Here is a 23,549-nt window from a genome sequence, read left to right on the forward strand (position 1 = left end):
CCACGTGGCATGGGCCTGGGACCAGGTTCTTGGTTTCTAACCAACTTCCACATTACATCATCGCTCAGGGCCATGACCAAGAGCAAACACTGGGAGGCAAGTATGTGCACTATGGGTGTTTTCTTTCACCCACAAGGAGTGTGACTTCCAGCCTTTTGCCTACCGTGGCTTCTGACCTTGTGGCCCTTGCTGTGTCTCTGTAAAGTCCTGATGTCGTCCCTCTTGATGTGGGAGCTTACCCCCATTTGTGTAGACTGTCCACACCGTAGATGCAGCAAATGGCAAACCACAGATGAGGATTTAGGACCTCGCCCTGTCACTGTGTGCTGAGTGATCAGAAGGAGCCAGAGCCTCCATCTCTCTCTGTGAAACGGGGCTGACCTTGGCTTGCTGCTGCCTCATGGGGCTGTTGCAGTATCAGATCTCTAGCGGGAGAGTGAGAGCCCGGCCCCAAGGTGCTCCAAGTGGGCAGGGCTGGTTTGTCGTTAGTCTGCACCGTGTGGAGAGCTGTCAGATCCTGAAAGTGGGGTGATTCAGGGGGAACATCACAGGGGCTCAGCCTAAGCTTATGGTCTGCTTGCCTGCGGATGAAAATGAACACCCCTTCCTAGGGGGCTCCCCACAGGCTGAGCACCAGTTGGCACGGGCCGCATGGGCTGGGGTGAACCAGCGGAATCCACAGCCCTTTCCCTGCCATCGTGTGTGTCAGAGAAGGCAACAACAGACCCTAACCACGACACCCACTCTGTGCTTGCAGACTCCTGTCAGGCCGGTTAAATTTCCATCTCTCACCAGAAGCCCCACCTCTCCTGCCAATTCTGGAAACTTCAACCACTCACCTCATTCCTCAGGCGGCTCCAGTGGAGTCGGGGGCTCCAGCAGACATGGTGGGGAGCTGCATAATCGCTCAGGTGGGTGCCAGGCAGGGCCACTGGGGGGAGATGGCGGGAAGACCCCTTGGGGCTGTGGGTGTGAAGTGCCCTCCCCGCCCCAGCTTCCCCTGCACTTGCTCCATCGACAGCCCCAGAAACAACGGCACACACTGTGTCCCCTTCCTTGGGGCGGCTAAGGGACTTTCCAATGAATTCACAATTTTGCCCCCCAGAGCGGCACTGTTCAAACACGTGAAATGTTCCCAGCAGTACGTGGCACCTAGTTACTGCCTCACAAATGTTAGTTATCTGTGTTTTCCCACTCGGGTCCTCTCTAGCTCTCTAGACTGACCTGTTTCAAAATAATTTGAGATTGCTGGTGGATGTGGGGGAACTGGGAGAGGGAACGTGGCTATCAGCTCTGAGTGCTGGGGCTGAGCAAGTTATTGGCACAGCTGTGGAGGATGGGCCAGTGAAGCTCCGGCGGGGGGTCAGAGGGCAGGCGGGGAGCCCCGGGGGGGGGGGGCCGCTGGTTGGGCAGGCCAGGCCAACTGCTGGAAGGGGCGTGGGGGGCCGCGGGAGCCCGGCAGGGCGTCTGTGCCTGTCGGAGACCTCACAAGCCAGCTGTGGCAGGGGAAGGCGGGGACAGGCTGATGGCGCCCGCACTGCCCCTTCCAACACCTCCCACCATGGTGCCTTCGGAGTGTGATGACCACCGCGCCTGGCCACCTCCGGGTTCCACGGTCCGCCCTGAGCCACAGCCACAAGGGCTCTGGAGGAGCCTGGGGAACGCTTCCCCAGCTCAGCGAAGTCAGCCCACCAAGTCCGCTCTCCTCTCATTGCTGTGCCCTGGGCCCCTGAGGCAGCCATGTCTATTCCTCTCTCCTCAGGTGGCAGCATAGACAGTGTCCTGTCACAAATTGCTGCCCAGAGGAAGAAGGCAGCCGGACTATCCGAGCAGAAGCCCCGCCAGCGGTCAAGTCCTGTCGGGCCAGCGCCAGGGTCCGGCTCGTCCGAGCTCCCGGTGTCCCCTGCAGGCGGCGGCGGTCCCGGTGGCAAGGTGCTTGTTCTGTTTCTGTCTCCTGTTACACTCACATTCTGTCCTAACGTGGCCCACGTGCTGGGGAGCACAGGCAGTGCCACAGTCGTGGGACGGCCCTGAAGACCGGCCCCTTCAGCTGGCTGCTCCCGGGCTTCCTGAGAAGGGCTGGATCGTGCAGGAGGTTGCCGGGATCACACCCTGTGCCCTCGACCTCCTGTACACGTGCGTTTACCTCCCCCCTGACCTGCAGGGCACCTCCAGGTCCTCCTTCAGCCTCGCATGGCTCATTGCTTAGTGCGATGAGGTGTGCGGTGTGGGATCGGGAGCAGACTGCAGGGGGTCGGGTCTCAGCCCCAAACTTTAGCCTTTCGAGTGGGGCCCAGCACCTGGGGAGCCTGTACACGTCAGCTGTAGTACCTATGGTCCTGCCTTCCTCATTCACTGTGCACATCTTCAGGGCGTCTGCTTTGTGCCCAGCACTGCACCGGTGGTTTGGTGACACCTCTTAGGGTGTTGCTGCGGACCCAGGCAGTTTGACTCGCTGTGCTAGGGGCTGCCGTGGAGGAGGAGGATACTGTGGCTGCAAACGGGGGCTGCTACCCAAGCCTGAGGGCATCAGTGACACCCGGTGGGGATCTGAGGGATGGGAAGCGGGTGAAGGGGCGGGGCCGGGGTAGGGAGTGACACTGTACCAGGGTCAGGGAGTAGCCCGTGCGGCAATCCACAGGGGAAGAGCCGCAGTCCTGCTGGTGGACAGGACGGAGTTGGAGCCTCCCCTCTCTGCCCCGGCACCTTCCTCCACTCATGCAGCCCAAGAGCAGTCACCCCGTTGTCAATATCTCTATGAGTTTGCAAGGGACAGGGCCCTCAGTGTCTCTGCAGTGCGAAGTCTTCTGGTGTCCTTAGAATCCGCCCCTTCTAGCTCTGCAGCCCCTCCACCTGGACTGATTGCTGGAATGAGCCCCCCACCCCCACCGAGTATGGGTTCCTGACAGTATAAATTGGCCCCTCCTTCAGGTGCTCCCCCTCCATCGGTGCAGCGCAGCCCATCTCCTCCCCTGAGAGGACCCCATGGCCAGGGACTATCCCATTCTTCATATTTTTTAAATGGTTTGAGCTTTTTCCCTGAGAAAAGTTAGATCACCCAAAAGCCTCACCCCTGGGCCCTTGCCCAGAAGTGCCTCCGGAGACTGATATTTTAAAGGATGTATAAGCAACAGTCTTTATTTTTTGCCCACCACTGTCAGTTACGTAACTTTTTGTTATTCAAAGTCCCTCTTGCAATCAGACATACATAATTAGGTTCCTTTTACAGTATAGCTCCAGAAAAAGTTTCTCTCCCTGTGCGTTAGCATATTTTCCATTAAATCAAAAATTACTCGTGTGAAAGGATCTATGTAATTAAGTTCCTTTTAGAATTCAGCTCTAGAAAAAATGTTTATGCTGATACTTGAGTACATTTTCTTTCCTCAGATAATAAGACTTCTATAATTCTTACATTTCTCCTTTTCCCTTTGCTGCTAGGAAACTCAGAGCTACTAATTAAAGTAAGTCTTCTGGTCTGAGCTTTGATACAGTTTTCCTCTTCTCTGCTGTTTAAATTTTTCTATTTCTATTTTTGATGATCTTACTAGATGTGTTAGATATTATTAGCTTTCTTTAACTAGTGTTCAAAATAGGTAGGCATCTAAGTTTTAAGTTATATTAACTGTCCTCTCCCTTGGATGCACTTATTGTATATAATCTATGTACAGGTGTATTCCAATGAAAGGAGACTGTGTCAAAACACATTCAGGAAGCAAACTGGAGGAACAATCCAGTTCACTGGCACCTGATATTCTTAACAATATGCTGTAACCTTGGGGAGCTGTCTAAAAATTCAGGTTTCTGAATTTTCCAGCATAACTGGATGAGACTCTGCAAGACAGGATCTGAGAACTCTGATTTTCCCCTGAGAGAGTATTGTAACCAGCCCAGCCCAGGGCTCTTAGAAACCACTGCCCTAAATCACAGGCTACAAGGAGGGGGCATCTGTCAAAGGCTCCAGCAGCAAAATGGAGACATGGAATGTTTTTCAAAGACTCTCTGAGGAAGAATTAGAAACTAATACTCAAAATAGGAGCCTACTAAATCTGGTTTTCATATTTCGCTTAAAACAAGCCCCACCATAATGGTAGAATATTCACAAGGCATGGCTTCCAGCATGTTCACGAATCAGCCTGAAGCAACCTGAGGAGCCACAGAATTGGGGGAGTCAGAGTGTGTGTCAGTGCTTCCCAGACCTGTGGAAGCCCAAGTCCCACTGAGTATGTCAAACTCTCTAGTCTCGCCCTAAAGCTTAGTGGTTTAAAACAAAAAGCATTTCTTTAGCTCGTGAACTTGTGGGTTGGCAGTTTCCTCTGAACTTAGCTCTCCAGTCCTTCTGGTCTGGAGGGATCACTTACACATTTGGCTGTTGACCGGAGTGACCAGGATGACTGGGCCATGCATGTCCACAACAAGCTTAGATATATCCTCATGGCAGCAGCCGGAGGCATGAGTTGAAAGCCAGTCAGGTTGTTGAAGCAAGTCAGCATGCCCACCGCAGAAGAACAAACACACAGAATTACATGGCAAAGGCTATGAGTCCAGAGGGGAGTGGAGAGGACACCATTAACACAGTCTGCTACACTGGGAACATAGGGAACTGTTCAAATATTTTATTGGAGCATCTCAAATAATCATATTTATCTGCCCCTCCCCACAATAATGCTGTCCACTAGGTCTTTGCTTTGGCTGGGATAGATCTGTTTAGTAGAGATATACTGATTATTTCCTGCCTAATCAGAAGCTTTATCATTGAATGTCTTTCTTTATAAAAAGGCAGAAGGAGGAATTAATTAGCAATATAGGCAGCTAATTGGTAAAGTCTTTCAAAATCTAAAAGAGGGACTTCTTGTTCCACTCTGAGGTGTAGTTAGGAGGAGCATTAAGGCTTAGCAGAAGGAGAGGTATACCCACTTCCAGGCATTAAAACTATTTATCTTAGTCTCTACTATCCTAGTCAAGATGTCCCATTTTACCAAAAATTATAAGACCTGCAAAAAAACTGCACACCCAAGGAACAAAGCTGTCATGAGAATCTGACTTAGATATGACACAGGTGTTGGAATTACATGACTGTGAATTTGAAAGAACTATAATTAATTGTTAAAGGCTCTGATGTAAAATTTGAAAGTTCAAGGTCATACAAGTAACTATTTTAGCAGTAGATAGACACTCTAAGAAAGAATCAAAGGAAACTCTAGAAATACAAAACTTGTAACAGAGAAAAGGAATGTCTTTGATGGGCTCCTTTGTACCCTTGACACAGCCAAGGAAAAGAATCCATGAAGTTGAAGATTGGTTAATAGGAATCACCCAAACTGAAACACAAAGGAAAAAATAAGTTAAAACAAAAATAACAACAACAAAAACAGTTGTAGAATTATATCAAATGTTCTCACATACAGCTAATAAGTATCTCTGAAAAGCAAGTAAGAGAATGGTAGGACAGAAGGAATATCTTAATGCCTGAAAATTTCTGCAAATTAATGATAGATGCCAAATCACAGATCCAAGAAGTTCAGAAAACACTAGAAAAATAAAAGAATACACCTAGCCACATCCTATTTAAACTACCAAATAACTCTCAAAACTCAATAAGAAAACAAATTTAAAAATAGGCAAAATATCTGGATACTTACTCAAAAATATACAAAGGGTAAATAAACATGAAAAAACATTGAACATTAACTACTGGGGAAAATGCAGGTGAAAACCACGGTGAGATAGCACAACACACCTCTTGGACTGACTACAACTTAAACACTTGAAAGAGCCAAGTGCTGAGGAGCTAATGGAGCTTCTGGAACTCCCTCTAGTGCTTATGGCAATGTAATAAAAGTACAGCCACCTTGAAAACGTTTGGCAGTGTTTTATAAAACTAAATACACACTTACCATATGAACTGGTTGTCGCCCTCCTAGGTCTTTACCCAAGTGTATTTTTAAAAACCATTCATGCCCAAATCTGTGCATGTTTATAGCAGTTTGATCCATAATCACGCCAAACTGGAACCGTTGCACCAACTGGTGAATGGATAAACTACCTGTGGTGCATCCACGCAGGGGAGTGCCGCTCAGCTATGGCAAGGAACACGCCGTTGATAGTGCAGTAGCTTGAATGGACCTTCAAGGGAATTTAGGGGCTAATAGAGCTGTTCTGTATGGTAACCCCCCCCCCCCGCATTTATCAAAACCCATTGAAGTATATACAACAGTTATTTCTGCTGTATGCAAATTAAACAGTATCAACCGGGAACCCAAAGGGGAATGCAGACTATCACAACAAATCTAACCGTATTACAACTCACATAACCACATGGGAGATGGGGGGAGAAAACTATGCCAAGTGGATCTGGTGAGACAGATAACCATACCGAAGCACTGTGTTCTAGTTGATCAGTTTTTGTTTTTATAGGGATACGGGTTTAATTCTGAAACCACTTTATACATTTTGTTTACATGTGCACTTTGTGTACATACTAGAGTTGAACAAATAAGTAATTATAATCCAGTTTTAACTGTCAGAGATTGAATCAAAGGGGAAATGTTAGAACAAACCCCATGGATATTGGATTGTTCTCAGAGGTATCAGTATGAATTGGTATGAATGCATGGTTTGTGTGTGTGCCTGTGTGTGTGTGTGTGTGTGTGTACACACACACAGATTTATATAGAAGTAAGTATGGATATGTGTATGCATGGATTAGTGTACTTTCCCTTGTCCACTGAGAGGACCTAGAATCAGTGCCATCCCAGTGGCCACCAACAACCTAGTACCCAGATTTTGGTTCCTAAATACCACTCTCCAATAAAAGGCACTAGAACCTTGGAGAAGTGGTTTATGCCAGTATTGGGTCAATGAAAATGCAAGATGAGCCTAAAGCATTTTGTGGTGTCAGGAAGTAAGGAGATGCTCTTTTTTTTTTTTTTTTTTAATTTCTAGGAGAGAGAGAGAGACAGCGTGAGCAGGGGAGGGTCAGAGAGAGAGGGAGTCACAGACTGAAACAGGCTCCAGGCTCTGAGCTGGCAGTCAGCACAGAGCCCGACGCGGGGCTCGAACCCACGAACCGCGAGACCATGACCCAAGCGAAAGTCGGACGCCTAACCGACTAAGCCACCCAGGCGCCCCAGGAGATGCTCTTTAAAGAAAACAACAACAACCAAAAAAGACATGTGGAAAGAACATAGGAGCCGACATGAAAGGTCTCAGTGGCCCAAACTGGAACAGTTTGAACAACTGTAAATTAAATAGCAGTAGTTACTAGATTATAAAAGAAACATCCATGAGCCCATACTGCTAGGCGTAAATAACTGAATAAATGGAGGAAGTGGTAACTTTTCCTTCTAGGATTCCAGATAATGTGAAAGGAATAAGGGAAATAGCAGATCTCCCACGATTAGAATATCACAGTAGTAATTGCTATAGACAAGATGGAGCAAAGAATGCTAAAATTCGTGGGAGAAACAAGATATTTAGCTGAAAATATGTCCTCCCCACCCCAAATATTTGTTAATTATAAAGGGAAAAGGTAGTCACTTGACAATGAAGAAACCCTACAGACACCACCTTAACTAAGTGATCGAGGTTAACGTTACCAGTAATAAGAAATGGGTACTGTGTGACCCTGGGCATGATGCGGTAGGAAGGGCTCATTACCTCTGTGGTCATTAATCCAAAAATCCACAAGCAAATCTAATTATGAGGAAATATAAGACAAACCTTAACTGAGGGACACTTTGCAAACACCTCAAGTCTTCCACAGTGTCAAGGTCATGAAAGACAAGGAAAGTTGAGTTGTCACAGATTGGAGGAGATCAAAGAGACATGGTAAGTTTACACAGTGTGGGATCCTGGGCCAGAATAAGGACATTGAGTGGAATAACCAGTGAAATCTGAGTAAAGTCCGTAGCTTAGCTAATAGTACTATGCCACTGTTAACTTCTTAGTTTTGATGATTGTGCTACGGTTATGTAAGATATTAACGTCAGGGGAAGCTGGCTGACGGATACACAGGAATGCTCTGTTCTATCTTTGCAACTTGTCTATAAGTCTAAAATTATTTAAAAATAAAAAGGCGCTTTTTTTTTTAAACTAAATGACACACACACAAAGGGGAAAAAACGATGTGTTCTTTGGTGAGAAGTTGGAAATGACTGGTTTAGATGAAGGAACGTCAGGAGCAGAAAGGGACCTCATGTATTTATAAGCCACACTTCCGTTTAGAGCTGAGTTAACTGAGAGGTAAGGGGACTTGGCCAAGGACACAGTGCTGGTGGCCATATGGGCAGGATTAGTACCCAGTTTCCTGGCTCCTCCGGTGCCACTTTCCATCCCACCCCCTGCCTCTCTGCTCCAGGGCAGGATTTTTCCTGTAACCGTTCTGATAAGGCTGTTTCTGCTTTGCATGTTTTTTCAAGTAGATTTCATAGTCCTGGTTAGATATCTTGCTGAGTCAGATAGCACCCGTGTTCCCTGTCGGGTGTCTGTTTTAATCACTTCTACCCTCCAGGTGATGGCTTACATATCTGTCTTACTCTTCTCAGCAGAAACTGGAGACGAGCAAACGGCCTCCGTCTGGGACTTCCACTACCTCCAAAAGCACCTCCCCCACACTCACGCCCTCCCCTTCACCCAAAGGGCACGCAGCCGAGTCCTCCGTGTCGTCCTCACCCCATCGCCAGTCCAAGAGCAGTGGGGGCTCCAGCAGCGGCACCATCACAGATGAGGGTGAGCCCCCCCCCACCAAGGTCCTGAAATGCCAGCCTTTCCTCTTTGCCACTGTGACCTGGCAGGTGCTCTCAGTTGCAACAGTTAGGTCCTGGGTCGAGTTTTTAAAATTCCAAACAATAACACCTGTCTCCATTCGTCCCCGATTCTGTCTTGTATTTTTGTCTTCGTTGTGCTAATGGTCCGGCAGGCAACCTGAAATCGTTTTTGAACATAGTTGAGTTTTGTTTACATACGCAGACATGCACTTGTAGAAATGCTGCTATAACACCAGTCATGTCCCTTTCCCTGAGCCTTGTACAGATCAGAATTCCGTCATTTGCAAGCAATGCAGTCTCCACTGGCACTGGTTTAAGCAAAAGCAAAAAACACAGCTTTGTTGGCTCATACAATGGAAGTGTTCAGGGAGCGCTTCAGGCATGTGTGGATCTAGGTACTTCGGGAGTATTTCTCTCTGTGCCTCAGGTAGGCTCTCTCTAGGTGGTGGCAAAGTTGTCCCCTACGAACTTCAGGCTTGCTTACTTTTCTTGCTCCCTTAGCAACGCCAGCAGAAAGAGTGCTGCTTTCTTGGTAGGTCCAGCAAGATCCTGGGGTAAATGTCACTGGCCTGCCCTGGCTCTGTTTACAATGACGGGACATTTGCCCATCCTTGACTATGCATCTGTGGCAGGGGAACGTGCTGATTGGCTGGGCGCAGGTCTCATGTCTGCCTTTGTAACTGGACATGGGGGTCTGCCCTGCTGACACTGTGTGGATTGGGAGCCAGAGAGAGGTGACTCCTCAAAGGAAAATCGAAGTGCTGTTTCCAGGAGGAGGAGGAGAGGGAGGGTGGCAAGCAGGGCCAGCAGCTGTCCTCTGTAACTAGGAGAACTTTAGAACCTGCGTGGGTGAAATGCAGGTCGCTCTTGTGGGGAAGATGCAGAAAGGAAGGTGGAGTGGAGGCCCCGCTGGGAGGCTCCAGATAAAGACAGGAAGATACAAAAGACAAAGAGAGATGACTGCCCTCTGGTGGTCCTGGCAGTGGGGAGAGGGGAAAAGGGGGAGCAGGGCTTTGGGGAGAGATGGGGCCCAGACAGGTGCAAGCCAAGTAGCAGCGTTCAGCGAGGGGGGAGAAATGTCAGGTGCGCCAGGGCCCCCCAGATGCAGCGTCTCGCGCAGATGTCTGGAGGAAGGTGCCCGGCAGGTGCTAAGTGCCCGGCAGGTGATAGGTTGAACTCAACCGTGCAGGCTGTGGTCTGCACTGAATTGATAAATGCGTGCCGCCGTTGGCCTCCTCTTTATTTGGGGGCTCCTGTTATTGTCTTGTGATATCTAGTGCGATCATTTATAAAAGCTTCAGAGACTCACTGGCAACCCCATTCCTCCCTAACCGTGTTTTCTATGTAGAATCATGAATTCTCCTACCTTAGAGGCTTTCGGGAATCTGAACTCTAAGAGGTTCAGTTAGGAATTTGTACCCCACCTTTTTTCAAAAAAGAGTGGCAGTGGTGGCTGTCTGTATGCACTGTCCATGCCCACTCTTTTTCCTCTCTCTTATTATTCAGAAAGGTGTGCAAGCCCTGGTTGGGATAAAAACAGAAGAGGAAGGACCTGACCGCAACTTCTTTTTAATTTCTCTGACGTAGGAAGCATAGTTTTCCCTTCCAGAGTTCCTGGGTCTGGAGGCAGCAAGACCTTTGTCCTGTGGGCATGAGATTGTCACAGGACAGAGCTTCAGTCCATCCCAAACAGCTACTATTTATGACATACTTCTGAGAAACACGAGCCCCAGTCGAGGACCATACGCAAGCCTTTGCCCTGCCCCGACTTCCCACCTACGGCCCCCTCCGGGCCCCCTCTGTGGGGAGTGGGAAGCCTGTGTCCTGGGCACCTTAACCTCTGCTGGGTCTGGGTAACTCAGTCAGGCTGAGGGCTCAGCTGCACTCGGCACCACAGCGCTAAGTAACCGTGACACAGATGGGGTCAGATCTGTGTCATCAGCTCAGTACTAGTGCTGTGGCACAGGCGTCACTGGAGAGCCGGCGCTCGGGCGGGGCTAGACTCCGCCTTTGAGTCTACGAGAGATGTATAAGCCAGGGATGGAACGCGGCCATCATAAGTCAGATTACAACAACAAATGCAAAGAAGCCAAAGAAAGAGTACAGTTTATGAACTTATACAGTTAAATTATGTTAAACATAAAAGCATAGGGTATTTAAAACAATATGTTACTATTAATTAATACATTTTACTAATAACGTGTGCTCTTTATGCAGTAGGAATACCATATAATGATGTGCTAGTACACACATCCCTTCTCCCTCCCACTTTCAGGAACATTAGTTACGTTGGTAGCTTAAAATCAGCCAGGAGGGGGGTGTTTACTCCATGACATCAGCAAATGGCACCAGTCGGGGTTCAGATTACTATCTCCTTGGCCATCTAGATGTAATCTGGACAGTGATGGAGAAAATGTCCATATTGCAGACAAAAGTTAAAAGTGTGTCTGTCCTATTGTGACTAGCACAAACAAATTGAAACAATGTTCTGCCGGGATTTTAAAACCATCATGTCATCGAGCAGAGTTGCTCACGTGAAGTCCAATATGCGTCTTTGTTGTTTCATTTCCTCTTCTGTGTTCCCACATGCGGAACCATCCAGCGTCCCTTTTGGAACTATGCTTCTTGGCTGTGGACTCCAGAGGAAGGCAGAAATGAGGGAGAGCATTCAGTGAGGTGCCTGCAATGCAACACAAGCATCGGCCACAGGGAATTTATAAGAAACAGCATTGTGTAGTTGATTATCATATGTAAATTGTGTGTTATACATCCTTTATATCAGTAAGGTCTGCTATAAGCTTATGTACGTACCTGCCTACCTACCTGCGTATATACGTGCATTTTCCCTCCAAGAGCCGGCTGTTAACCACTTACCGGCACCCTACCGCGGGGAAAGACTGTGTGGAGGGAACAGCCCGAGCAAAGGTTTGGTGCCATGGAGCCACAGTGGGTTCAGTGTGGACCGGGGCTCGATTCATCTCGTACACCCTAGCTCAGTAGTACTCTTCCGTGAAGCCTTCTCCAGTCCTTCAAGCGGGTAGCTGTCCTCTCTGTCCCCTTGCCGATGCCCCTCCTCATAACGCTTATCACCAAGGAGAGAGGTGGCACTGTGTAGCTGGGCCACTGGGTATGAATCCCTGCTTTCCTGCAGACTAGCGGTATAATCTCATTTGACACATGGTAGCCAGCCTCTTGTGCCTTGCTTCCTCGTCTGTAAACCGAGGCGGTGATAGGATTGTTGGGGTTGTTGTAAAGAGCAAATGGATTACCTGTGCACAGGGTGCCTGATGGTGCAACGGCTGTCACCCTCATCATTCTGTCTTCCCAACCACACTGAGTTCCTTCACAGCACGGACCTTTTCATCCTTGCACTCCCAGCATGTAGTAGTAGCAGTAGTAGTAGTAGTAGGCATGTTGGTAGCCACTCTTGAATAACAGAATTAAAAAAGGAACTCAGGCCTCCTAAATTGCACCCACTGCCCCAGGACCTTTGCACTTGCTGTTCCTTCTGCCTGAATAGTGCCTGGTGATCTTTCCCTTAGTATTACACAGTTCACTCTGTTTACTGCTCAAATGTTACCTTATATAAAGGAGACCTTCCTTTACCACTCTCTGTAATAAACAGTGTTCCCCCACTCCCTGTCATCTACCCCTGCCCTGCTCCAGTCTTCCTCACTGCCTTTGGCCTGGCAGCCTGCTTATCTCTTTTAGTCTTTGAGTCCCTAGTGCCTAGTCTGCTAAATCCCTGTTGAATGTGTGAACGAATATTTTTTCAAGCTACCCCCGACTCCCGCCCAAATGCCACTCTTGTCTCTTTTCTTCACCCTCCCTGCTCTGAAGTCATATCCAAAATCTTCTGTTTTCTCCTGCTCTGTGCCCCTCTGGCCCTGCTCTTCCACTCAGTTGTGTCTGTCCTTCCGTCAGGAAGCCCACAGCCTCCTCACACTGAGCCAAACTCCAGTTCTGGTCTGAAGCCACCTGCTTGTTCTCTTCAGTTTTCTCCCCGCCTCGCTGACAACTTGCCGGCATTAGCATTTGCTGCAGGTGCAGCTAGCAGCAGGCAAGAAATCATAATGAAAACCATCCTTGGACAGAAAGTGGGACTTTAGTCCCGGCAGCTAAAACTCTGAGAACTTGGGGGTTGCAACCAGTGGAAGGTCAGCCCGGCCACAGCAACCCCCCCATGTCGGGGTTTGGGGAGATGCCAAGGGCCTGCTCTGAGGGGGAGGGTACGACTCAGACCCAGCCCCGCTGCCTCCACCCGAGTGCATCTTAGATCTCCTTTCCATGTTGGAGTTTCTTGTGACATTTCATTTGAAATAAGATTGCCATTGCCACTGTTTCATGAAAGTTTGAAGACCACTGTTCTGGTGCCTTTTGCCAAATTCTAAAATATCTTTTCACATCTTTCCCTCTTGAAGATGAACTGACTGGAATCCTAAAGAAATTATCACTTGAGAAATATCAGCCCATTTTTGAGGAGCAAGAGGTAAGAATGTTATTTTTGGGTGTCCATCTAAACCTTACTGTAAAAAAAAAAATAGTCTTGCACATACGGGTGTTGACCCTGCACGCCTGACTGGTGTCTCTCCCTGCCCCGGAGACAGAGTTTGTGCTCAGCACACTCAGTGCAGTTCCCCGCAGTGAAGTCCCAGGGACCTTCTGGCTTGTTCTGTTGGAACAGAATTGTGTGATCGCGAGCACTGCTCTCGCCAGCAAAGTTTGCGTCTGTCCTGCACGCACTTCCGTCGAAGGGGATTGACTGGCAGGCTTTCAGATTAAAAGAGGGTCAAAAGCAAATCCTGATGAATCTGTGCTAAGTGTCTGCGTGCAGGGTCAGTGTTAATCTGAGGGAGCTCCCATTTGCTTAAAAGCACTCACAGTCAAATTTTAAAAAAAACAACAACACTGCTTTGCAGTTTGGCCGTTTCTCAAAATGTTAAACATAGAATTCCCATGTGACCCAGCAATCCCACTCCTGGGTATGTGCCCAAGAGAACTGAAAACATATGTCCACACCAAGACTCGCACATGAATGTTCACAGCCACCTTCTTCCTAATAGCCACCAAGTGGCAGACAGCTCTGCTGTCCATCAGCTGATGAGTGGCCAGGTTTGTTATCGCTATTCAGTGGAGTATGATTCGGCCATAAAAAGGAACAAGGCACTGACACGCCATGGCACGGATGAACCCTCAACACGTGATGCTGAGGAGAAGCCAGTCACAAAAGGCCACATATGGTATGATTCCATTTATAAGAAGTGTCCAGATTAGGCAACTCTGTAGAGACAGAGAGTAATCCCTGGTTGCCAGCGAGTGGGGGGAGCACAGAACAGGATGGGGGCAGCGACTGCTTATCTGGGGGTGGGTTTCTCTTTGCAGGTGACGAAAATGTTCTAAAATTGAGTGTGGTGATGGCTGCACAGCTCCAAATGTACTAAATCACTGGATGGTACGCTTAATTTCCTTAATTAAACAATTGTGTTGTTTGTGCATAGGTGACACACAGCGTTACGTTAGTTTCAGGTGTACGGCTCAGTGATGTGACAAGTTTATATGTTATGCCCTGTTCGCCACCAGTGTAGCTGCCATCTGCCCCATCGTGTCGCCAGTACAGTGGCATTGACTGTGTCCCCTATGGGTTGTGTACTTCAGATGGGTGGGGTGTATAGTAAGTGAATTACATCTCAATAAGTTGTTAAAAAACAACAACAACCTTATGTTTTGGCCTAATAAAACTCCTCTGCAGGCCCGCTAGCCACCAGGGTACACCCGTTGGTTTAGAATATTCTGCCCGGTTGACTGTGTGACAGCTGTCATCATCACAGTAGCAATCACAGCCACCACTCGGTGTCCCTGACAAGCTTGTGATGCTATTGAGGAGTTTGTACTTTGTTTAAAGAAGCAGGCAGAGTGCGGCGGCTTCCCTCCTCCATTTGCTTTTCCGCCGTATCCGGTGTGTCCTCCCTGCGTCTTTGGCATTTTAAACTTCAGCGGTGACTTTTTCTCATCGCCAAGAAGTCTTCCCCGTGTGCTGATGGCTGCCTGCTTTTGTTTCCTACATTCCATGCCTTCCTGGGGTGTACAGAGAGCACGTCTCCAGTGATCTGTCGGTTCCCTAAGGCAGCGGTGCTTCTGAGTTCTTGGCTGCACCCCAGGTTTGGAGCTGGCCTGTCTGGGGGCACACCTGTCATTCACCGCTGTCCGGTTCTTGCAGGTGTCCCTTGTAGGGAACTGATGTATGTTCCAGAAGAGATGGCAAGCTTTCGGAGCTTTAAAGGGAAGGGAGAGAGCAGACCATCCAGATTTGCGGTGGTCTCAACCCACCCAGCTGAAAGTCCCCACAGTCTCTGGGATTGGGGGACGTGCGGAGGCCTGAGACAGCACCGTTGGAGGGGTGCTGGGAGCCGCTGGCCGGAGGGTTTCTGTGTGTGAGTTCGCTGAGCCGGCACCCTTGCCGGGAGCCAGCTCAGCTGTCCCCCACCCCTGTGCTCAGCCCCTCTCTGGACAGCATACAAGCTAGGTAGTGCTGTGTGAGATTGGCGGTCTATCCACACAGAGATCCCATGCTCCCTTGAAGGCTCTGATGGGACTCGGGTTTTAACACCCTTGCTCACCCCTGCCCTAACCTCCTCACCCGTCTCCACAGCTGCAGTCCCATAAGGAACTCCTCGAAGAACCTGGCATGCACTTCCAGGGCTGGTAAACAGTCCTCACTATTACTGTGTGCTTTTAGTCCTGGTTGAGAATTTGAAAGAGGAGTGAAGTTAATACGTTTTCTCCTCTTGCCATTTTGAAACTGAAGACAGACAAATAATTTTCACGTCTCTACTTATGTTAGGATGGATTTGGCTGCATGTATTGGAAAATCCCCAAATAATAGTATCTTAAACAAAATGGAAGTCTCCTCCCCCCCCCCCCCCCCCCCCCCCCCCCGCACAGGAAGTTTTGAGGTGAGTTGTCTAAGTTCCTTCTAGCTCTCTGCTCCACCATCACTAGGGTGTGTGGCCCTTGTCCTCAGGGTCCAGTATGCTTGCTGGAGCTCCAGCCACTACATCCACATTCTAGGTGGCAGGATGGAAGGAGGCAGAGAAAAGACACATGCTCTCCTTTTTTAGAGAGGCTTCCTCAAAGTAACATAAACCTTCTCATATCTCATTAGCCAGAAGTTTGTCAATTGACATACTCATATGCAAGGGAAACTCAAAAATACAGTACTTTAGCTTCATGGAAATGTGCCTCGCTGACAACTCGGATTCTATTACTAAAAAAAAGTAGGGCATGAATATTGAAAGGACACAGATGTTTCTGCCGCATCCTGCTAACCCTTCAGCAGTACTCACATGAGGAGAATTCAGTCTCTGGCTTCTCCACCTAAAATGAGCTGTGAGGATTTGGCAACCCCCAGGGTTGACAGAGGTCAGAGATTGAGAAGATCAGTGCAGATGGGGATGCAGTCGAATATCGACTGACGTGGTCACTCGGTCAGTCAGCAAACACTCCTCGGGTCTCTGTCCCCCTCCCAGGCCCTCTGCCAGTGCCCGACCCTGGGATAGGGAGAAACACCCACAGTCCGGGAGCCCAAGGAAGGGGCCTATAAACTGAGGGCCAGAGGAGCCCTCAGCTGAGCATAGACTGAGCCTTATATGAGGGGAGTGAGGCCAGAAGGGCAGCTGGGAAGAGGGAGCAGACGTGTGCCGAGAGCCGTCAGCACGTTGGCCTGGTCGAGTCCTGACAGAGGCTGGCACATCTGGAGCAGAGAGGGCCTGGCCAGCATGGACATGACCCTCTGGAACACCGTCTGGAGGCAGATGAGGTCCGGCAAGATCTCCGGCCTTGGTGTGGATGGTGGCCCAGGGTCGGTAGGGGAGTTAGGGCAGACTCACAGGGAGGGAGACTCCAGGCAGACGGCCGGGGCAGGGGCGAGATGGCCCTGGACAGGGGCGCAGAGAGGTGCCGAGGATGGCCTGGGGGCAGGCGGGGGGCGCGTGTGAGGGGAGGAGGGAGTGTCTGGCACTGTCAGGGGCAGGCGGGTTCTGTCAGAACCATGTCATCTGTTCTGTCAGGCCCTCAGCCCCGTGTGAACTGTCATCCCAGGGAGGGACAGGGAGACGGGGGATGCCTGCACCTCAGATTGGGGCTTGTAAGGGAGCAGACTCTTCCCCACTGACTCGCACCTGGTTCAGGGCTTTTTTAATCCGGGAAAGTAGAATGACAGTTAAAATAGAGAAGGAAAGATAGGGAAAAGTTTTCAGAAAAAAATTCTGTTATTTCTGCATACATCAAATATCTTGAAGAAAAGTGTTTAAAATCTCGTTCGGTATCTGTGAGGGAACATAAAGCTTACTTTAAAAAAATTTTTTTTTTGCATTTATTCCTTTTTTTGAGAGAGAGAGAGAGAGTGTGTGAGCAGGGGAGGCACAGAGAGGGAGGGAGATGCAGAATCTGAAGCAGGCTCCAGGCTCTAAGCTGTCAGCACAGAGCCCGACGCGGGGCCTGAACTCAGGAACCGTGAGATCATGACCTGAGCTTAAGTCGGATGCTTAACTGACTGAGCCACCCAGGTGCCCCTAAAACAAAACCTACTTCTAAAGTGAAGGACTAACGGGGCACCTGGGTGGTTCAGTCAGTTAAGCATCTGACTTTAGCTCAGGTCATGATCTCACGGTTTCTGAGTTCAAACCCCGCGTCGGGGTCTGTGCTGACTGCTCACAGCTTGGAGCCTGCTTCAGATTCTGTGTCTCCCTCTCTCTGCCCCTCCTCCTGCTCACACTCTGTCTCTCTCAAAAATAAACTTTGAAAAAATAAAGTGGAGGACTAAGGATAAATTACAGAAGTTTTTTTTTTAACTTGTTTGAATGTTTATTTATTTTTGAGAGACAGAGAACAATCAAGGGAGGAGAAGAGACAGAGGCTCAGCTCTAACTCATAAGCTGAGAGATCATGACCTGAGCTATAGTCAGAGGCTTAACCAACTGAGCCACCCAGGTGCCCAGGAAACTTTATTTTAAATGACAGCAGAATTATATAATATAAAACTATAGTATCTTTATAATTTATAAATGTAGTTCACAAAGCTCTGCCTAAAGTTTCTGTAGAGCCTACAGCCACCTATAGGTGAGGTGGTGAGAGAATCCGTACATTTCAGGTGGGAAATGGAAGTACCTGCCCGAGGCCCCAGGCGGCATGTGGGGATTGAGGCCCGTCTGTCCGTGTCTGCCTCCTCTCCCTAGCACGGGCTGGAGATGAGGCTGTGGGAGGCCAGCGCCCTCCTACCTCTCCCAGATGACTGCTCTTTTGGGGTCTAATATTCGAGAGCCCGTACAGGTGACAGGACCTGTTCGTCCTCAGGGAGCATCAAGTTCTGTTAACAAGGAGGCCGCTGCCCTCAGAAATTCCAAGAGGGAACACAGGGACGGCGGCTGCAGCATCGAAGGGTGACGTGACCCCATGGAGAAGAGCGAGGACTCTTGGAGCCTGCTGCCTGGGTTCAAATCTTGGCTTTCACTGACTTGTCATGTGACTTTGGAAACCGAATCTCTCCATGGCTCGGTTTCCCTGTCCCCAAATGGCCAACGGTGGTATATTCACCTTACATTGTAAGGTGTAAACCACTCGGTCTGTGTCCTCCCCACCCCCACCTGACAGTGTGACTCCAGGACAGATCTGGGGTGTGTAGGGCCGGCCTCCACCCTCTGTGTGTGAGGGCGGGTGTGCTTGCTTCTTCCGAGCCACATCTGACCTTTGAAGGAGAGACTCTGGAGCGGGGAGGCCCGTTAGTGTTCTTCCTGGAGCTGAGGCCTTAGCAGGGGTGTTAGGATGTCACCTGTAGAAGCCAAGGGCCGTACAGCTTTGAGACGCCCTGGTTCTGAGCCCTCCTCTGCTTCAGTTCTCCATGGCCCTTCTTCCCTTTATCGCTTCTGCCTGTTTATTTTCTCACTCTGTCTTTCCACAGTCTGCATCTCCCTTGTCCTCTGGGGGGAAACGTGGTGAGTACCACCGTTTCTGTGCAGTTCCCAACATCGTCTGAAGTACAGCAACACTGGAACCAACTTTCTAATAGCGGACTCGGATTTGCACCCCTCGGGCCACCCACCTTACAGTCTTGGAGGCTCTCCTTCCTTGTTAAATGGTCAGGGCCTTTTCTAGAACTTTCCAAAATATACCTGTCCTGAAATTCCCAGGCCTAGAGCTGAGGAGAGTTAGTCCTTCATAATAATACTTTCAACTAAACTTTCATCGTAAAGTCAGGAATTGGAAGTAGTAAATCATAATTAATTCATTACTAATAAGCACTAATAGTCCATAATCATGATATCTCTGTTGTGGTTGGAAAAAAGAGGTATGGTGTCAAGCAGATGGTAGCAGATCCCCCTTCTCTCTGCAGGTGGATATGGAAGCGTTCCTCACACTCACTGACGGCGACCTGAAGGAGCTGGGCATTAAGACAGATGGGTCCAGGCAGCAGATTTTGGCAGCAATTTCTGAACTGAATGCAGGCAAGGTATTGTTCTCCATCTTTTTTGTCCCATTGCAAACAATGGAGAGCTTCACTAGCTGGGGCCCCAGGCCCTCTGTGCTCCCAAGGACGTTTGTGGTCTGATTTCATCTTCTCTGGAACATCTGGCAGAGGAGGCCCCTGTGCACGCCTCTCATGACCCAGCACTCACTACGTCCCTGTACCTTTTCCAGGTCTGTCTTCCCATGGATTCAGCAAAAGTGTTCCCTGGGGAAATTTCAACCCACAGTCTGGGTGTTACCCTCCAGTGCACAGTGGGATCAGAGCGCTTGTCTAATAGGTCGGTGGGGTCAGGCCCACATGGGTGTGAACCCACTGCTCCCCTTACTGTGTCACCTAGAAGTCATCACCTCTCTGTGTCTTACTTTCCTCACCTGTTGTGATGGCCGGGGACAGTGGGGCCATCGCCAGGACCAAAATGCTTAGGGCCCCTGGCACACACAGACCCATCAATCACTGTTGTTGTCATCGGCGCCTGCATTTTTGTCTGACGTTAAATTTCTGTCTCACCAGCTTTAAACTAAAGATTAACCATGCCCCTCCCCCCTCAAGGCACACATGAAAAGAACAGTGAAAACAATGAGAAGCAAGTCACCATTCACTTTGCAGACCTTAGTTGTACAGTGCTGTTGGGCTATTAAAGCTCCCTCATTTTCTGCTTTTTTTCTCTGACACGGGATGGACTTTTCTGTCTCGCTCCAGCAACGCGTAGGCCCCATTACCTGTTGCTCTTTCACGCCTTGCCTGACCGCCACCCTCTTGTAAGACAGTCGTGCGGCATGTGGGGTTTTGCCGTTACAAATACCACCACAGCAGGCATCTCCGCCTCGTTCCTTTTCCTTCTGTTGTTCCGTTCCTCAGGCTGCACTCCACGGTACGAGGCTGTGTCGGAGAGCGTGACCGGTCTCACGGGTCTTTCTGGGTATTGCCGGGCGTGCGCGCAAATATTGAACAGGCTTGGAGCGCCGACAGCAAGTAAATATTCATGTCTCGCTTCATCATTCACGAGACACTCCACATACATTTCCCCAGCTAAGCCGAGGAGGCTGTGTCCTCACACTCGCCCCGTCTGGCTGCTGGTGGCCGGCCAGGGCCAGGGAGCGGAGCCCCAGGGAGGCAGGCGGCGCAGGTGGAGAGGCGGGACCTGCACCCAGTCTTCCTGTGTCCCCCCAGCATGGGCTGCGTGGGCGCGGCTCCGGCCCTCCTTGCCGGGAGGTGGGTCTTAGTGCCATCGTCGCCGTCATTACTTGACCTGTTCGTCGGCTGCGAGGCGGGCCTTCAGAGTGGTTTGGCTGGCAGGACTTCCAGCGCTTGCGTTTTCCGCTGAGTCTCTCTTGTCAGTTCTTCTTCCGCTATTAGTAGCCTGTTCCTGTACACTGCTCATCTGTAGCATGGGCCCGGCCGCCTCCCTTTAGGAGGGGGAAGTTGAGGCTCAGAGACGGACAGCGAGCCCTGGCTCCCAGCCCAGCACCGCTTCTGCTCCGTTGTAGATGAGGAGGGAGGGAGAGAAGCAGGCATGGGGCTGCTGGAGGTGGGCGAGCCTGGGCTAGTAGGAGGGGCTTACCAGGGTGGCTCATGGGGCACCAGTCAGCTGGAGCAAGCACTGGGGTCTTTGGAGCATTGATTTAGTCATGAGAAATAACCCTTGACTCTCCACCATGTCCCAGGCACTCTGTGGATGTTAGGCACTGAGCACACTTTGTGCCCAGCCCTGCTCTGAGCCTGTCACGTCTAGTCATACATTTAACTTCATAGAAGCCACTGAGGCCAATTCCAGTTCATAGATGAAGGAACTGAGGCACAGAGCAGTTAAGGGACTTGCCTAAAATCACGTAATTGGTAAATGTCAGAGCCAGAATTGGAATCCAGAGTTTGTGCGCTGACCACTCTGCTGCCCTGCCTCAGGGTAACCCACACAGGCACATTAAGGAGAGCTCCTGACTTCAGGAGGAGGCTGGAAAGGCAAGGTCTTGGAAGATATTCCCAAGGAAGTGGCAGGAGGGCTGGGATCTGAAGAAAGATGGGAGCCATGGGGTAGAGGGCTAGAAGAGTGCAGACCAGGCAGAGGGATGCACATGTGCAAAGGCCCTGTGGTGAGAGGGTGTGCAGAGCCTCTCAAGAACTAAAGAAGTGCCAAAGCTGAGATCAGGACGAGTGGTGTGAGGAGAGGCCACAGGGGACGTACGAGGGCCTCAGGGTGGTTGAGAGGGATCCAGTCAAGTAAGGCCAAGGGTTTTGGGGAGGAGGTAGGCGAGGGATGGTAGGTGAATGTGGCTCAGGGGTTAAAGGACCCTTCCTGCTTCTGGCTCCAGAGGCCAGATGTGTGAGCCAAGGAGAGGATGGAGGTGGGGGAAGTGAAGCCAACCAAGAAAAGACAGGTAAGGTACTAGAAATAGGGCTAGTGAGGACCGGGGAGGGTGTGGGGGGACAGGCCAGGAGCTGGGTGCCACTAGAGCCTGGCCCAGGGTATGGTAGATAGTAGCTGCAAATGCTTCCAGAACTTCCCTTCTGCCCTCGACAGCCATGGCCTTTGTAGTCTGGGATCCCAGCAAGGGGGCAGACTGCGCCAGCTTGAAAATGTCAGGAAGGGTGACTGCTGTCATAGAGTGAAGGGTCTCGCCGCTCCACAGGAGAACATTTTTCTTAATATTTACACAAACTGGGACCATTTTTCTCTCAGATTCATTGCCCCCACACTCTCTTTCTGTAATGGTCTGCGTCCTGCACCAGATAAGGCCCCGTCCAGAGAAGCAAAGGCAGCACAGCTGGTGGTGGTGGTCTTGGTTCGACCAAGGCCCCTGCATGACCAAGGGCTACGTACTGGCTGGCTTGTGAGCAACAGGAATTTATTTCTCACAGCATGGAGGTTGCAAGACAAGATCAGGGTGCCAGCATGGTAGATATCTGTGAGGGGCCTCTTCCAAGTTGCAGACTGCCGACCTCGCACCGTGTCCTCACACGGCAGGGGACGGGGAAGCAAGCCCTGTCCCACGGGGCACTCATGCCATCGTGGGAGCCCCCCTTGTGACCTCGTCTAAGCACCGTCACCTCCTGAAGGCCCCACCCCTTCATTACATCATACCAGGGATGGGGTTTCAACATGTGAACTGGGGGGGGGGACACATTCCTTCTGTAAGTGGTCTTTGGGGGCGCCAGCTGACCACTCCCAACCAGGAGACCCGGCGCTTCCGACCTGCGACTGAGGGTCTGCCCTGTCCCACCCACGTTCTTCCCGCAGGCAGCGCCCACCCTCAAAGCCAGGGGATCCCACATGGAAACAGGTGCAGAGGGAAGTTCTGAGCTACAGAGTCCTGTGAAAGTGAGGGCCACGTACCACGACGTGCCGGGGAGCAAAAACATGGCTGCGGCAACGCTAAGCATTACAAAAACAGGTTTATCGTCTGTACCAGCCACGGGTTCCCGTTGGAGCTATGTGCTGCTTCTTAGCAAGCCAATTGTGGCTTTTTGGAGCCCTTTAGATGGCTCTTGGATGCCCTGAGCCTCAGCTGTTCTGGGCTGCACCTGCCTCACTCTAACTTCAGGGCTCCCTGCCTCTTTCTTGATTGCTACAGGGCACCAATCCTCCCTTCAGTGTTCATACTTTTCCTTTAGCAACTCAGCCTTTGCCAGGAGAGTACCCACTGGTGGCTCAAACGGTCTGTACACATTCGAGAACCCACACAGGACCCATGAGAGAGGGGGCCCCGATTTCCTTGCCCACTAGTGTCATAATGTCTTAATGGCCATGGTCCACAGCTTGTCAGGCTCAGAGGGTGTGCACTCAATTTAGTGGTTTGGCAGCAGCTTTTTATTTATTATTATTATTGTTAGTTTAATGTTTATTTTTGTTTTTTGGTTTTATTTATTTTTGAGACAGAGGCAGAGCACGAGTGGGGGAAGGGCAGAGAGAGAGGGAGACACAGAATCTGAAACAGGTTCCAGGCTCCGAGCTGTCAGCACAGAACCCAACGCGGGGCTCAAACCCACGAACTGTGAGATCGTGACCTGACCCGAAGTCGGACACTCAACCGACTGAGCTACCCAGGCACCCTATGTTTATTTTTGAGAGAGAGGATGTGAGTCAGGGAGGGGCAGAGAGAGAGGGAATGCAGAATCTGAAGCAGGCTCCAAGCTCTCAGCCCAGAGCCTGACGCGGGGCTTGAACTCATGAATCATGAGATCGTGACCTGAGCCAAAGTCAGACACTTAACTGACTGAGCCACCCAAGCACCCCTACAGTAGCTTAAAAACAGAATAGGGTAGAA

The 23,549-nt window shown here is 50.1% G+C and overlaps 1 protein-coding gene across 1 annotated transcript in view; it reads left to right on the forward strand.

Annotated features, from left to right (window-relative positions):
• Positions 1–23,549, forward strand: part of ANKS6 (ankyrin repeat and sterile alpha motif domain containing 6) — a 47,018-nt gene that overhangs the window by 18,106 nt on the left and 5,363 nt on the right. Inside the window, exons 10-14 of the mRNA XM_039234748.1 lie at positions 758–911; positions 1,763–1,932; positions 8,547–8,727; positions 13,187–13,254; positions 19,153–19,269. Coding sequence (XP_039090679.1) covers positions 758–911; positions 1,763–1,932; positions 8,547–8,727; positions 13,187–13,254; positions 19,153–19,269 — 690 coding nt within the window. The remainder of the gene's footprint in view (positions 1–757; positions 912–1,762; positions 1,933–8,546; positions 8,728–13,186; positions 13,255–19,152; positions 19,270–23,549) is intronic.

Source organism: Hyaena hyaena, unplaced genomic scaffold (assembly GCF_003009895.1).
Source record: "Hyaena hyaena isolate Hyena2069 unplaced genomic scaffold, ASM300989v1 scaffold_93, whole genome shotgun sequence".
Taxonomy (NCBI): Eukaryota; Metazoa; Chordata; class Mammalia; order Carnivora; family Hyaenidae; genus Hyaena; species Hyaena hyaena.